The sequence below is a fragment of the Pyrus communis genome, chromosome 1 (genome assembly GCF_041283825.1).
Source record: "Pyrus communis isolate YQ-2024b chromosome 1, ASM4128382v1, whole genome shotgun sequence".
NCBI lineage: Eukaryota > Viridiplantae > Streptophyta > Magnoliopsida > Rosales > Rosaceae > Pyrus > Pyrus communis.
Genome location: NC_142565.1, coordinates 17112954 through 17130060, shown reverse-complemented (window position 1 = coordinate 17130060; position 17107 = coordinate 17112954). Strand labels below are relative to the sequence as shown.

Genomic DNA, 17107 nt, shown 5'->3' with positions numbered 1-17107 from the left:
GGAATAACTTGTCCTCCAAATAAGTACAATACTATAGGAAAAGAATCACTACAATAATGGACTATAGAAACCAAATTTATTTCAGATTTACACATTCACAATTACATAATATTTATAACACGCACTCTTTTTAGTGTGTAAATACTCAAGTATATGCAATATCAGGTTCGACAAAGTTGAGAAAGTCCACTCGTTGACACTAATCTGGGAACGCACTGGTCTCAAACATAGATCTTGGAATTGGAAACAAATCTCACAAAACTCAGCTATGGTAAAACCCAATATGAGACAAAACCCCATACTCTAAGGAAAACGGTGAGTTGGATGCAAAGCCAATTTAAATGCCAATGGGACATACACAAGGGCAGGACCGGTCATGATGGGTGCGTCGTTAAAACCTAATCAAGTAGCAAAAACCCAAAGGGAAACATGCTCCTAAGCGTAGGAAAAAAAAGTACACTAAGATCAAGTGAGTATACTTCAAGATACTTCCCTTGACTTTGACACAATTCCAAAGAGAACTAACAATGTTACAACACAGAAAGTTTACACATACCAATTCCTTGAACATGCTTTTGAAAAGTAAACTTCGGCAGTGACTTAGTGAAAAGGACGACCAGGTTTTCTTGAGAACGGATTTGATTGACTTCAATGTTCTGATGTTCTTGTTGTTGATGAGAGAAAAGGAACCTCATCACAATATACATGGTGTTGTCTCCTTTGATGTATCCCTTCTTGAGATGTTTGATACATGTTGCGTTATCTTGTAGTGTCTTCAACGGTAAAGATATAATGCGTTTGAGGACGTACCTTGTGCAGATCAAACAAGTACCATGCGTTAGCATAACCAACAAGGTAAGAATTAACCCAAGAATCGAGGGGGTGGCAGCTCTACTTGAGGATTCATACAAATAGAAAAAACTCAAATCTGTAGTACCTTCGAGGTAGCGGAAGATATCTTTAACACTTGTCCATTGTCTGCGTGTTAGTTCATTATTGTATCTCGCTTAAAGATTCACAGTGAAGGATATGTTTGGTCTAGTAAGTATAATAATGTGCCAATTGCACTAAGGTAAGGAACTTCAGTTTCAAGACCTTTCCCTCATCGCCTTTAGGACGGGAAGGATCACGTTTTGCATCTAGCGTTTGAACAACCATATGAGTACTCGAAGATTTTGCTTTATCCTCATCAAAATGATGCAACACCTTTAGGTATAGTTCGACTGATGAACAAGAAATTTGAATGATACTTAATCTCCAGGTGAAGACAGTATCGAGTTTTCTCTAGATTCGTCATCTCAAATTCTAACTTCAAGTGCACAGTGATTCTCTCGAGCTCTTCTGGAGTCTTAATGAGGTTCATGTCATTGACATAAATTGCAACAACCGCAAATTTGATATGTGACTTTTTAATGAACACGCAATGGCATAGTTCGTTGTTCATATATCTCTAACTAGTCAAATACTCACTCAGACGGTTATACTATATCCGTTCGCATTGCTTCAATCCATAGAGTGAATGCCTCGAAAGGGTGTTCCATGGTCTGAAACTATTTGATCCAGTTAATGGAACTCCTTCTGGAATTTTCATGTTGATTTCATATCAAGATCTCATAAAGATACATAGTTTTTCGGAAACTACCATACTGACAAGGTAGCGAAATGATATCATATCCATGACTGGTGAATAAGTTTGGTTATAGTCAATTCCAAAACGTTGAGAAAATCCTTGAGCAATAAGGTGAGCCTTGTATCACACTATGTGATTCTTCTCATTACGCTTTCTTATGAAAACCCACTTGTAACCTTCACATGTGGAAGTGTAGGAACTACAAGTCCAAACACCTTTCATTTCACAAGTGAATCAAGTTTGACCTGGATTGATTGTTTATAGTTTGACCAATCTGTTCGACGTAGACATCGATCAACGTAACGAGGTTCTATGTCATCACACTGCATGTTTTTAATAACTACTGCATATTTTAATGCATCGTTGATTATCATCTCATTCTATACCTAGATATCATCCAAGTTAGCATAAAGAACCAAAATCTCTCGATTTTTGAAAGGTGGATTCATTTTTTCCAAGACGTTTCCGTCATCTAGGATGAGTAGGCGATGGTCGAATTCACGTTATTTTCACTAGCATGTGTCGGGGATTTCCTCTTTTGAGGTTGTGAATCCTTTAAACCAACTGGTCTACCACATTCTGGGTTGGAGCACATGATTGGCTAGCCACCAAGGTGTTAGGCACGTCCGTGAGGTGGGGCAATCTACTTAACACATTCATGGAATCCTTATAGAATACGAGTTTTACATTTGTATGCTACATCGATCTTTGTAGGCACATTTGCAGCTTGTATATGTGATCTCATCACTTTCGCTAGATTGATAAAAGATCTAGCAAGTGTTGAAGATCTAGGATTCTTTGCACTTTAGTTTTAGATTGTGCAGTACAAGGATCCAAATGAGACATAGTGGGAGTCATCTATGATAATTCACGTCGTTATTCCAAAACGGTGACGTTCTTATCTCTCCTTAACTGCGGGAAGACTGCCTTATAAAAATGACAATCTGCGTAATGAGTGGCAAATAGATTGCATGTTAAAGGTTCTAAGTAACAAATGATTGAAGGAGAATCATATCTGACATAGATTCACATCTTCTCTGAGGATCCATGTTGGTATGTAAGAGCGGCACATGAACAACACAACCAAAAACACACATAAGCGAGATGTCAGGCTCGTATCTAGTGACCAATTGAAGCGCAAAATAACATTAAGTCATGATAGGGCTTAGAGGGACAAGCATTGCTACATGAAGTATTGCATGGCCCCATGAAGAAATTAGAAGTTTGGTACACATGACAAAAGTCCAAGCGATTAATAGAAGCTTTTAATGAACACTTCTGTTAGCCCATTCTGGGTATGAACATGGGGTATATGATGTTCAATTTCAATCTTAATGGACATGCAATAGTCAATGAAGGTTTTCGATATGGATTCTCTAGCATTATCCAGTTGAATCGCATTATCCAATTGAATCCACTTAATCGGATAATCAGGGTGGTGAGCCCTTAGCTTAAAAATTGAGCTAGGAGTTTGAAAAATGCAGTGTTTTTGTGGACAAGAGACACACGTGTGACCAACTTGTAAAAGCATTAACCAATACCATAAAATATCTAAGTGGTCGGCATGGAGGTTGAATCAGTCCAAAAATGTCCCTTGAAGCCTTTGAAGAAAGGTTGGAGGATCCGTGAGGATGTTGTTTTGGGATCGTTTATAATTAACTTACCCAATGAACAAGTTTGACATAAGAAATCTTGAGGGATGTAGCCTAATTTTCTGGTTAGGGGGTGCCCATGTGTGACTTTGAGAATACGACACATTAAACTGCGTCCATGATGTCTCAATCATGTCAAAAAATTGGCACAAATCAAAATTTAAAGTTCATTATGATTCTAAATTTAGGATACTAAATTACTAACTTTATACTAGCAAGCTATTTAAATTAGATGGAACCAAAACTCAAAACCAACAAAATAAATTACAAATTTATTTTCAATTGACTTGCAATTTAATAGTTCAAACTTTAAGGTTCTAGTTGTTGATGAAGATTGGGCATATGGGCCCGTTCTCCTTATTGATAGTTGGCCCCTTGTAGAAGATTGACATCTTCCCCTCGATATAGTAGTTATAGATTTGGTTGTATTACAACAAAGGTGTTAAACTTAGAAATCGACAAGCAGGAGACCTAGCCTTGAGAGAAGTCTTCCAAAACACCAAAGTCACAAGAAAATGAAAACTTGGGGCAAACTGGGAAAGCCCGTGCAAGGTTACAAGTGTAGGGGGCAACATAAATTACCACTTAAGAGCATATGGATGGAACCCCAATCACCAAAAAGTGAAACATTGCCAAACTTAGAAAGTATTATCCATAAGTGCGTCACATGAACTACACGCGGTTTGATTCCTTTCTAGGATATGTAGGAAGTCCTCTCCAGAACCAATGGCAGCGCCGCCGCTTGTGCGTAAACAAGTCCACGGAAAACTCATCTCTTTACACCCTTCCTTAGGCTTATCGTCAAAAGTAATCTCTGGTGTAATTTTTTCCATCACATCATCTTTTCTTTAGAACTACACCAATGATTTGATCCTCATCTCTGAGATATGCAGGCAATCCTTCTCGGATTCAATCATACCCCATTGTCAACCAATTTTGGTCATGAATAATGAGCATCTATTTGTCTAAAATACATGTTCTTTCTTTATTTTGTAGTGATGCAGGGAGTGCCCTACTCGTTCAAAAACAAGGTCCAACTTTGAAAAACTTCACATGAATGCAAGTCTAAAAAGTTCAAAAGTTACACTGTCAGATGGGCCTTCTTTAGCCCAATCCGTTTAGAATGGTTAACAACTTGAGAGACTTGAACTGTAATAAGTGCGGTAACGATTGGCGGGCTACGAGCTCATGGCTCCTTGACCTAGAAGTCCAAAGCACCATTCGACCTTCGAAATGTCTATACAATGATTGGCGTGCTTTTTCTTGATACTGCATGTTTCATTGGTCATGAACTTCGTAGTGATTTTAGCACTGATGTCGCACCGGGCGTGCCAAAATTTTGACCATAAAAAGTACCAAGACTACGTGGCGTGCAAGCCAAGTAACTAATGAGCTAACTGTGTCATTTGGTTGAATGCGGGGCATGCCAACTCGATGATCGAGCTCAATTAGTGAGTAAATGAATGTGGTGGTAGTGGTGTCGAACGCACTGCTAACTTTTGTGTCTTGTGATTACGGTTGAGAAAGGAACTCGCCTCGACATTTGGGTTCTAAAGCATGAAAACAAGGCTGCTAGTTTCTTTGAAGTTCACAAATTGTAGGCGCCGGGTTCGCCTCCCTAATTAAAATTGTGCAAATGTAAGAACACCGAATCGGTACTTGACTGTATGGACACAAATACTCAAAAGAGATAAGCATCTTGATTGTAAATGTGGTTCGGCCGTCTAAATGTCAAACTCCTTACTGGCCGAGACTTGGATAAATAACCAGCTGAACTTGAAGCAGTGTTGTTAAGACTAATTGAAGGTGCTTATCGGTCGCCTGATTCTACGACTCCAGTGCTGTTAAAACTAACTTAAGGTGTCGTCGGTTGTCAATCACAATGCTGTTAAGACTAACTGAAGGTGTGCTCGACGAGGTTAGGATGGTTAGTGTTTTCTCAAAAATGAGAGATTTCGTGCAGAGTGAAGGTTTGCGCAGGGTAGATATGTTTGTGTGTTTGGAGAGGCTTTGAACGTTGGACATCCTCTCTTATTTATAGTAGTAACTTTCCTGGTACCGAGGTAGAATCTTACTAGGACTAAATTTCATCGGCATCTTTCTTCTTATCAGAATTGGACTTCGAACACTCCTACCAACCTTAGGATCCTGAATTTGTCCGTCTTATTCGATCCATTTCTTTATCCTAACCAAACTCCTCAAGAATCCTAAGGATATTCTCACTACCCTGCTTTTCGAGTTCTCCTAGTAGAATCAAACCTTAAGTCTCCAAAACCATCTCGAAAATCCAAGTATCCTTTATTAACTCGAACTCGGCTGGAGCATTCTGGACTGGGCCAAGATATCTCATCATGGGCCGATCAAATAGCTTACTTGGCCCATATCCATTAATTTGGGCCTAAATAGTTTGGTAAACTTTTAAAATCATTTTTTTTTAACAATTGGGGTAAAAGAAATCTAAAAAGCCAAAGTAGCAAAACCCAGCTTGGGAAAACTAGCTTTTTATCACAATACACAAGTGAAAGTGCCATTAGATGATTTCTTCAAAATGGCAACCTTACCCTCATTTTCTCCTTCATCCCAGTTATGGACTCCACCTTCGTTTCTCCAGTCTGAGTGATTACTCTTTGACACCGTGCTACCAAAATTCACTACCCCATCCCTTCCATCTCTTCCTGTTACCCAAATTCGCCACTTTATCTCTCTCCCAATCCCCACCAAATATAAGATCCCAACCCATTCCCTTATAGGTGATAACCTAGATCCCACCCACCCATCCACCACCCCACCCCCTAAAATATGCAACACTCTGGAAGAGGGAGCAGATACAACAGCTACGAGAGGGATTGGCAACCCCAATCTCTTTTATGATCTCGTCAACGGCATATATGAGGGGGATTGGATTGCTGGCCGATACAACGACTACGAGGTTGAGGGTTGGGCAAAAGGAGCTAATACAAAGGGCAATACAAGCAAGGATTGAGACGTGGTTATGAGGATTGCGGATTCTCGACAAGAGATTCGTATGCAGGGGAAGTGCAATCGGCAAAGCCACGACGTCGAAGTGCAGACTTGCACGATGGCAGTTGCTTTGTTGGCTAGATAAAGAAGATGGAGGAGATGAAAATGAAGAAGATGAAGAAAGACAAAAAATGAAAAAAAAGATGAAGATGGAGAAAATAAGGGAGATGACACTTCTAGAGAAGGGAGACTTCCAGAGAGATTATTAATAAAATATAAATAAAAAATAAAAAATATTATTATATTTCATCTAACACTATACCCTTTTTAGTCTTTTAAAAGTTTACCAAACACTTGGAAATTTGTTTTTTTTCTTTTTTTTAAAGCACTTTTATTAAAAAGTTTACTAAACACTTAACAACTTTATTTTATAATTATTTATTCTCACAGCACATCAAATTTTTTTTTTTTTTTAACATAACAATACTAAATTAGCCCTAAGGGTTGATCAAACCAGTCTTTGTTAAATATCTAATTTTAGGGGTTAATAGGTATAATAGTACTTTCTTGATTTTTAATTGATAAAAGGTATTTTATTAATATATAGTATAAGCTAACTACATTATTACTAGTCTATTGTAAAACTAAACTCATCACTTCCTGTAGATAATATTAGTTCTTAAAAAAAAATAAAAAATTACGTAGCATAAGATAAAGAAAAAGAAGGCTGAAAATATTTTGTGACTTTTAACAAAATATATATATATATATATATATATATATATATATATATATGTATGTATGTATTTGGGCCTCGTTTGACAGCGTTGACTGTACTGACTATTTCTGTCGGATAGGATAATTAGTCACCGGATAGTACTGACTAAATTAGTCGAGCGTTTGATGCAGTATCGGACTAATGACCGTATTATTTATAATGTGTTTGGTATTATACTAGATAGGAGGAATCAAACTTAAAATTAAATTAAAATTAAAATTAAATTAAAAAAAAAAACTGAAATCATCTCTTTTGTTCCCATATCTCTCTGGCGCACCCCCCCCCCCACCAAAAACTCCCTCCCTCTCTCTCCCTTCTTCTTCATTGTGTGCTCCCCTGAAAAAAAAACCCCACCACAAAGGCAGCAACAAGAAACCCAGCAAAACCCACCTTCCAAATTTTCATCGTTTTTTTCTCAATCCTTCTCTTTTTTTATCTACAAATCAACCTAGCAAAAGTAGAATGGTTCTGAAGGATATGACCCAAAGGAGGCAGATGGGTTCTTTAGCAATTCAAAATTTATAAAATCAATTGCAAAATTAGAGAGAAAAACAACAATCTGATTCAATCTGATTGAAAAAGAAAAGTTGGAAGAAAAATAGGAGGGCATAACAGAGAGAGAAGAAGAAAAATTGCAAGAAAAATAGGAGGAGGGGGGAACAACAACGTGTAGCCGCTGCGACTGTAGAAGATAAAGATAATCTTGGTTACTGCAGGACGGCTAAAACCATTCGAGTTTCGTCAGTCCATCACGACTCCCCTCTTTCCTGCGTTTACGCCGTTTGCGGTGATCAGAGAAGGAGGAGGAGGAGGATAAGTTGCAGGAGGGTGGAACAAAGAAGGAGGAGCAGGAGAATTTGCATGAGGGCGGAACAAAGAAGGAGGAGAAGGGGAAGAACCTGGGACGGAGAGAGCGAGAGAGACGCGTTTCTACCTGATTAAATAATACCGTGGTTTTGGGCGGTATAAGTAAGCGGGTATCAGCCGGATAAAGGAGGTGGGACCGGATTATTTAATCCGATGGCTATTTAATCCAAACGAACACCAAACACCGTACTCTATATTATTAGTACTATCTGATGCCTTATACGGTGTGCCAAATAGAATCTTGGTGATTGAAAGATACCTAACTCAACACAAAAATTGAAATTTCGACAAAAAAAAAAAAAAAAAAAAAAAAAAAACTCAAAAATTGAATTAGAGATAAGAATGTTCGGTTGAAATACGAAAGTACCCCTAGCCTAAACAGATGAGGATACTTTTACCCTGCATCTCTCCCGATTCCCAATCAGTTCCTGCGTTTTCACTTGGGCGCCGGCAGCAGCTCCTCAAAGAAACCCTAACCCTAACCCCCAAATCTGTCTATCCACGACGCTGCACCCCTCCTCTAATGGCGAAAAAACGAAAGCTTAGCTCCTCCGAGCCCTCCGAACCCACCAAAAAGCAACAGCAGGTCGTAGTGGAGGAACCCAAACCCCAAAACGAACCAGCAGAGGAAGTAGTCGAAGAGGAAGAAGAAGAAGTCGAAGAAGAGGAGGAGGAGGAGGAAGATGAAGGAGCCGACGAAGACGAAGAGGAAGAGGAGGACGAAGAGGGGCCGGGCGGTGAGTATAAGGAAACCGGTAACATAACCACGACTTCCGCCTCAGCCGCTTTGGATCAGGCCGGTGCAGGTGATGACGAGGACGAGCCGATCCAGAATCTTCTAGAACCATTCACCAAGGAACAGCTTATCTCCCTGCTCCTCGAAGCTGCCGATAACCACGGCGACGTGGCGGATCGGATCCGGAAGGTTGCGGATGAGGACCCAATCCACCGCAAGATCTTCGTCCACGGTCTCGGATGGGACACCAACGCCGAAACCCTAACTGGTGTGTTTAAGGAATACGGTGAGATTGAGGATTGCAAGGCTGTTTGCGATAAGGTCTCTGGTAAGTCCAAGGGTTACGGTTTCATTCTCTTCAAGACTCGTTCTGGGGCCCGAAAAGCCCTAAAGCAGCCCCAGAAGCAGATCGGTAATCGGATGACTGCATGCCAGCTGGCGGCGATTGGCCCTGGCCCGGCTCCTAACGCCGCTGCTGGACCTATGGCAGCCCCGGCGGCTCAATCCCAGTCGATGTCGGAGTACACGCAGAGGAAGATCTACGTGAGCAATGTTGGGGGGGACTTGGAGCCCCAGAAACTTCTTATGTTCTTTTCTAGGTTTGGAGAAATTGAGGAAGGGCCACTAGGGCTCGATAAGTTGACCGGGAGGCCTAAAGGGTTTTGCTTGTTTGTGTACAAGTCGGCAGAGAGTGCCAAGAGGGCTCTGGAAGAGCCGCACAAGAATTTTGAGGGCCATATTTTGCATTGCCAGAAGGCCATTGACGGTCCAAAGCCGGGCAAGTCTCAGCACCAGAACCAGCACTACCACAAGTCACATAATTCCAAGTTTCAGAGGAATGAGAATTCAGGTTATGCAGGTGGAGCTGCATCAGGAATGGGCCATTTGATGGCACCTGCGAGTGGGGGGATTGGATTTAATCAGGGGGCTGCTGCAGCCCAGGCATTTAACCCAGCTATTGGGCAGGCACTGACTGCTTTGCTTGCAACACAGGGAGCTGGCTTGGGGCTGACAAACCTTTTGGGGACTTTTGGAACAGCTCCGAATGTGAACCCAGGTGTTCCTGGTGCAGGACATGTGATGCAGGGTGGATACGGGAATCAGGCAAGTATTAGTCCTGGGATGATGGGAAACTATGGAAATCAAGGTGCAATGCAAGGTGGCTATCCTAACCCGCAGTTAGGGCAAGGTGGTTCAGGAAGGGGGCAGCATGGCGCTGGGCAATCTGGTGGCGCTCCGTACATGGGGCATTAGGTGCCATGAGGTATAACAAATTCGCCCTTGTACTTGGTAATTTGAGTCATCCTCATCCAAAATGATAACAAAGTCACTCCTATATTTGTTCCTTTTTGCTAGATGGACTTTTCAATTGCCTATAAATTCCACCACTATGTAAGATTTGTTAAAATTGCCCAGCTGATGCTGGATCTCTTTATCTGGGAGTTGGCACAAACTAAAATTGAAAATTTGGGGTGGGTTAATTTCAACCCTTTGGTATTTTCAGGGTTCTTCAAGACCATACAAATAATTTTCTCTTGCCCTCTTTTGAATTGAAAATCTTGGGTTCATCCCCTCTTGAGCTATTTGATAAGTGTCTGTTACATGCTCGATACCTTGGCTTCCAATTCTATTGCAATTCTATTTCTATCAAATATTACAGAAATTTCGGGGTAAAGAGTCACTAATGAAAAGACCATGTGGTTTTTGGCACTCCTGTTCATAGACCCTATATGTTTTTGGATGTATCCTGCCATAAGTTCACTTTTTGAATGTACTTGTGTCATGCTTAGGTTATATCAATCTGAGTATCTACTATTGTGGTTTGATGCAACTTTAATGCTGACATTTTCTTTGTGCTCCATTGTACCACTCCAAAGTTCAAACAAACAGATGTCAAGCTTGTGCTCATGTTAAACCATATTATAAAACCTACAAAACGAACGCTTATGAGCTCTAAAGCTTATTCTATTGAGTGATGCATTATTTGAACAATGTTTTCAGAGTTGTTATACCATTTGAAGGCTCCTTTATTATCTTTTCCCAAGCTCCTAATAATGGATCTCTCTGAAATTCTTAAATTTAAGTGTTTTGAATCATCTGAGTTTTTGCAGCAAGTTCATATTCCATGTATAATTTAAACGTTGAGACCAGTTCGCCTTTTGAAGTTGAAATCTAACTAGTATTCCCGTTAAAGGGATTTTGGGTGCTAAAATCTTTTATCTCTTCTGAAAATTTTTTCATATTTTTTTATTAAATGTGCAGATCCCACGTAGGTGCATCAGTCTTTTTGTACTGGTCTGGTGATTCTTCTGAAGTTTAAAAGGAGCTGATGGTTACTACAAAGAGCAGAATCTTAAAACTTTCAAATGATATATCTGTTTTCCACCCCTTTTCTGTTTTTGTGTTTTTAAAGTAGTGTAGTTTTAGTTTGATTTGTTTAAAAGCTCAAGAGTTTGAGAAATTACTTATAAACCTATCTGTATTTTATGGAGTCAGCAAGGTTGAACAAATTACTTTTCTTAATTTCCGAAATCCTATGGATTAAATGAACTTGATCGTGTAGTTTTTTTTTTTCACTGCAATGCTCATTGTTAACTTTGCTTATCGGTGCTCTTTATTGTTTTTCTTGGTTTTGAATAAAGTGTTTTGAATCTAGGGCATCTTTAATTGGTTTTTCTAAATTGTGTTTTTGTGAGTTGGAAAATGGTGCTGTGTGAGTTGTGATGTTTCGTTTGAAACATGTTTGGGCACCATCAAATCTCAGACTATTATCTTTAGATGATAACATGATTCAATTGTTTGCTGCAGTTCTTTGGCAGGTATATTTGATGCAGGTGCTGCGGCAGTAGTTACTACTACTACTACTAATAGCTGCATATACAATCTTTACTCACTAGTGTCTTGATTTTTAAAACTTGTCAGAGACCTTGATTGCTTTTGGTCAATGATTTTTTGAATTTTCGATATCCTAGTTTCTGAAGAATAGTTGAAGTATGCGTTTTTGATGAAGTTTTCTGGAAACTACGTTCTCTTTGGGACCGAGTCACTGCAAGAGTTACTAACTGAAATCCTAATACTTGAATAGCAGTTTTGTGACACGAGATGCTGACTTGTTAAAATGGGTTTTCATTGTATTGAAAATTAGATTTTGACAAACGTGTTTTAAAACCTGAACTATTTTCAAACAGTAGATCGATTATCTATCGTTTAATCTTTTAGAGTTTTGAAGAAGGATTTGTGATCAGTTTCAAGGGAATGTTTCTTGTCTATGGGTTGGTCATTTCTCCATGGGTATAGAGCTTGTAGCTGAACTTGTGGCTTTATCTTGGTCGATTAAGGCCATAAGCTTTGTGGACTTCAGTATTGGTGATAGTTATCAGGAACTAATTGCGATAGGCTTCATGGGAGGAAGGCAAAAAATTGCAAGAGGTAATTGAAGAATTCATACAACTATAGGCACCATTGATTAAAGCAGCTTCGCCATCTCAGTCCCGGTTGTTAAACAAAAAGGAGGATGTTGTGATCCGTGGATCAGCTGTAATTCTGAAGATGGTAACTCCGCCTTTAATTGCAATTCCCTGAATTGATAATTCTTACATTGGAGAGTTACAGACGACGGGAAGTCGGGTGCCTGGACCAATGATCTCTCCCGGACTTTTATGTACGTCTAGTTGCACGGTAAAGTTTTGTCAGTGATGTATCGCTGCTTATACCGGTGAACGGGTGAAGTGGTAGATACTAGATATGTATGTTTTACAGGCAGGGAGGATTCTTTTGGTACAAAATTGATTATTGTTAATTGAAAGATATAACAATAGGTGATTGAACTCGCGTTTGAGATCAAATCCGCGAGCTTCTTTTGCCACCGTGCCGTCGGAAGTTGTTTTCACAAAGGTGATTTCTCAGTTGAACGGCGAGCGGCACTGTTGTTGGGCGAAAAATTCCAAGGCCGATTGAATTGAAGCGACAGTATCAAAGCAGTTGTTTAAAAGGAGGTTGGATCTATACGTGATGCTGCTTAATGGAGGCTATAAATTTGAATACGGCTTTTTTTTTTTAATTTTAGTATGTGTTTTTGAAAACTGGCTTTACCAAACACATATTTTTAGTTTTAATGTTTTTAAGTTATAAAATTTGTGTTCACATAAAGTACTAAATGGGCTCTAAAGCATTTCTCAAATTAAATTTGAGTGGTAGACTGATTTACAGGTGGCATTGTTGAAAAGGAACCCAGATGCTCTCTAGATCTCAAAAAACTGAGCCTAAAAATCAAGTAATCTGAATTTTTTAAATTTGATCTAACGGTTATAAACAGGGGATCCTTTTAAAATTACAATAATTGTAATTGTTGGATCAAATTTCAACGGTCCGGATCACTTGATTCTTAGGCTCAGATTTTTTGGATATTTGGGTTCGTTGAAAACAACAACGAAGAGATGGATGGTTGTGTTTTCTACGACAAAACTTGTACTTAGACATGTAGTATTTGGTCCAGCTTCAATGCAACATAGCATTTACTTATGTCAATGTTTTATTCATTAAATTTGATTTTCATAATTATTAGATTTTTTATTTTTAATTTTAGTCATTTATTTTTTGTATCAGTCACCATTGAAGAAAAATTGGTGGTATTTAGAAAACTCAAGGTTTTGCATCCATAATTTATGAGAAACTTCGAAACTTTACTCGCTCCGTAAGTTATCAACTTTTAATCTCCTTGTAATAGTTGTTTTAGGGGTCATATGATAATTATTTTGTTTTAAGTTTCTAGTTTTCACTTTTTGGGAAACTGAAATCGTGTTTAATAACTACTTTTAGTTTTCAGAAAAATGAAAACTGAAAACTAAAAGTGAAAATTGAAGGTTAAATTTTGAAAACTCTAGAAAGTAGTTTTCAGTTTTCAAAACTAATAGTAGTTACCAAATAAGATTTCAATTTTTAGTTTAAAAAAAGTGAAAAATTAAAAACAAAATGGTTATCATACGGGTTTCCAACAAAATCTTGCTTGTTTTTTCTCACTTGCTAATGCAGAGTGGTAAACCATTTTGGTTAGAAGAGTATTTATCTAGCGTCGTTTATTTTTTAGGTCTTCCTTGACACACCCCGACTTAAATCGAGACATGCTGGTCGTCACGTGAGGGTAACGTAGTCATGTGCGCAGTGCGGAAGTGATAGTGATACGAATATGTGGGTAAATAAAAACCAAACTAGCTACTTTACACCAGGTAAGTATATAAGTACGAGTGAAGGTGTTTAAAATAGTAATGCAAGTGCTCAAAGCGTAGGTAACCTAAGTGCAGTCCAGCAAGCTAAGTATTAATTATACAAGGCATGAAACAAATCCCTATATTATTTGGAGTTTGTTAGAACCGCCGTAGAATCCTCGTAAGCCACCAACACGAACTTCTACCTAGAACTTGGAGGGGCGCAAAACAGAAAGTGTGAGTGGGCAAAAACAAAGTTTTTGAAAACATCTTTGCCTTTAGAAACATAATAACCCCTCACTGTAAAACGTGTATAATTTCCCAGAAAATAATACTACATACGTATATAGAAATCATCCACGAAAGCAATGTAAACCAAGTATATGCCATGTCACTATCTCAGCAATAAATATGTAAGCCAGGTGATATAAATCAATGTAAAAGTGATATGCCAGCTGGAGTCACCTAATGTGACCTGTACGGTTGAACCTATTGCTCATCAATCCAGCCGGAGTCACCTAATGTGACATGTACGACACTAAAGTTGCACACGAGTCAGAACCACTTAATGTGGGTTGTACGACAGGCTGGCACCTGACTTGGATCCAAGTTGAGCGTGCGGTGCGGGAGGTGAACGATCACGTGAAGGCTAGGCCTTGGCCACTGGCGGAGCACTAACACCGGGGTGCAGGACAATGAGCTCTATGTGCATCAACTCATAATCAAAGACCATGCAACCATATTGTCAATATATACTCACTTGAACTTACCTAGGCCTCCGCAGCATCATGCATTATTATGCAAAGCTATACTAATGCATATGCTAAAATGTAAAGCAAACATGACATGACATTTTAAACGAAATTCCGTTTAAAAACAGTTTCTGGGAAACCCATATATATACATATATATATATATAAAACCAAAAGCTCACTTACTGGCATTTAGCAAGGTCATAAACCCCGAGTCTCGCTTGGCTACGCTCGTCCTCCAAAAACGTCTCACCTATATGTGAAACAACTATTTTAACTTTAATTTTAAGCACATAACCAAAATCATGTAACAACTTCTTGTATGTTGCTCAATTGGGGTATTTGAATATGCCATCGTGGCCTACTCAACACCATGAGCATCCCTATATTTTTTAGAATAATTTTTCGACGCCCCAAGCGCCCTCATGCTCTGGCCAAGGCATGGCCACACGCTCCCTAACGGCGTTAGGAAATATTCCATTAAATAGAAGCATATACCGTTATATTTACCTGACGCCGTTAGTATATTCCGTCAAAGTTGACGGAATATTCTTCTTTCTTCTCCAGTGGTTCGTCGGATTCCAACACCGATGCTGCTGCATCGCCGGATTCTGGAAAAATCTAAAACTTCAATATCTCTCTCATTTCTCAACCAAAATTCACGAATTTCATATGGATTCGAAGCTCTTAAAGTATAGAACACAACCATACCTATTTGAAGTCCTAAAACTGACAAAAAGTGGTCAGAAAACCTTCGAAACCTCCAGCTAAACCTGCAACTCTATGAATCCTTTTTATCCCGATGTTTTATCCACTCCAAACTAACCTAGGGTCCCATTAGAGAGTTGATTAGGACCCCTTTAGAACCTTAAATCCTTGTAGAACTTCAGTGACCACATCGGAGTAAACTTCCACCTTGCCAAAGCTTGTGTGTTCTCGGGTTTTTGAAGTCCTTTCTTCGAACCAATGGTACCACTAGGCTTGTGAAGTCAAGAAAAGGGTGATGATAACCTCAATGGGTTTGATCTGTGACGTTTTGATGGTGTTTGAAGGTTGGAAGGCTCGATCATACGGACGATAGAAAATTTGAGAGAAATGGTGAGGGTGAGAGTTACGTACGTGTGTGTGTGGGTGTGTTCATGTAGGTTACGTGATTGGGCATCATAAAAAGATCATAAGTCCTGATTGGGCTATGTGATTTAGGGCCTAACAATTGGTCCAAAATCAGGGACTTGAGAAGTAAAACAAGCATAAAATTCTATTTGGGTCCAAAAGAAGTAAAACAAGCATAAAATTCTATTTGGGTCCAAGGTTGTAGGAAAAGAAGATAATTGGTGGATAGGTTATGGACAACCCAAAACCATAACTCTACCCAATTACACCTATTCGTTCGTAACTTCCTCATCACAATTCCAGTTTGATCCTAACTCGCGTCGACATTCTCATAACGTCACGTATAATTTAATCACGTCATCTAGAAAAATAATTTAAAACTATAAACGTACATCCCAGTCACTAAGCCAACGAGGACATAATTGTCATTTTACATACTCGGGGATAAAATATATACCATAAATTGGGACGGGTCGTCACAACCTACCCCTTTAAGAAAATTTCATCCTCGAAATTTCTGTGCACTAGCATAACAATATATCAATACTCATAAAATAGGCGTGGATACATATCCCTCATATGATGCTCCGTCTCCCATGTAGCTTCCTCCACTGAGTGGTTCCTCCACAAAACTTTCACCATGCACACAGTCTTGTTCTTAAGAACCTTATCCTTCCAGTCTAAAATCGTCACTGGCTCCTCGTTATATGTTAAGTCTGGATTAATTTCTAATGGTTGAGGAGGTATCACATGTGATGGATTAGAGACATAATGACGAAGCATAGAGACGTGAAAAACGTCTTGCACTCTTGATAATTCTGGGGGTAACTCAAGTCTATAGGCAACTTCACCGACTTGCTCGGTGATTTGGTACGGTCCAATGTAGCGAGGACTTAACTTACCTTTCTTACCAAACTGTACAACGCCTTTCCACGAAGATAGCTTTAGAAATACCCAATCTCCAACTTTATACACCCTATCAATGGCATGTTTATCAGCAAGGCTTCTCTGTCGATCTTGGGCTGCTTTCAGGTTAGCTTTAATTACCTGAATATTCTGGGTAGTCTCATCAACAATCTATGGGCCCACTAATACCCTCTCACCAACTTTGACCAACACAGAGGAGTACGACAAGATTTACCATAGAGTGCCTCGAAAGGTGACATACCGATACTAGAATGGTAACTGTTATTGTAGGCAAACTCAATCAAATCCAAACGCTTATGCCAAACATCACCAAACTGCAGTACCGAAGATCTCAGCATATCTTCTAGTGTTTGGATAGTTCTCTCAGATTGCCCATCTGTTTGTAGATGATACGTAGTACTATAGAGCAATCTCGTACCAAGAGCTTCTTGGAAAGCCACCCAAAACTTAGAAGTGAACCTAGGATCCCGATCAGAAATAATACTAA

At 39.2% G+C, this 17107-nt stretch overlaps 1 protein-coding gene across 3 annotated transcripts; it reads left to right on the top strand.

The window, feature by feature from the left end:
• Positions 1-8258: 8258 nt before the first annotated feature.
• Positions 8259-12853, top strand: LOC137719972 (UBP1-associated protein 2B). Of its 3 annotated transcripts, none has more exons than XM_068458953.2 (2): positions 8259-9888; positions 10887-11228. In XM_068458953.2, exon 1 carries the CDS (start codon positions 8271-8273, stop codon positions 9876-9878), a length of 1608 nt encoding a protein of 535 aa, XP_068315054.2. In that variant the 5' UTR covers positions 8259-8270; the 3' UTR covers positions 9879-9888; positions 10887-11228. The 3 variants fall into 3 exon arrangements, with proteins under 3 accessions (XP_068315054.2, XP_088555444.1, XP_088555443.1); XM_088699318.1 differs by lacking the exon at positions 10887-11228 and adding an exon at positions 11444-12853 and having other exon boundaries at positions 8290-9888; XM_088699317.1 differs by lacking the exon at positions 10887-11228 and adding an exon at positions 11433-11588 and having other exon boundaries at positions 8290-9888.
• The last annotated feature ends 4254 nt before the right edge of the window (positions 12854-17107 follow it).

Excerpts from the sequence above, each read along its gene's own strand:
- LOC137719972 (XM_068458953.2), top strand. The coding sequence starts at position 8,271 with ATGAGGATACTTTTACCCTGCATCTCTCCCGATTCCCAATCAGTTCCT.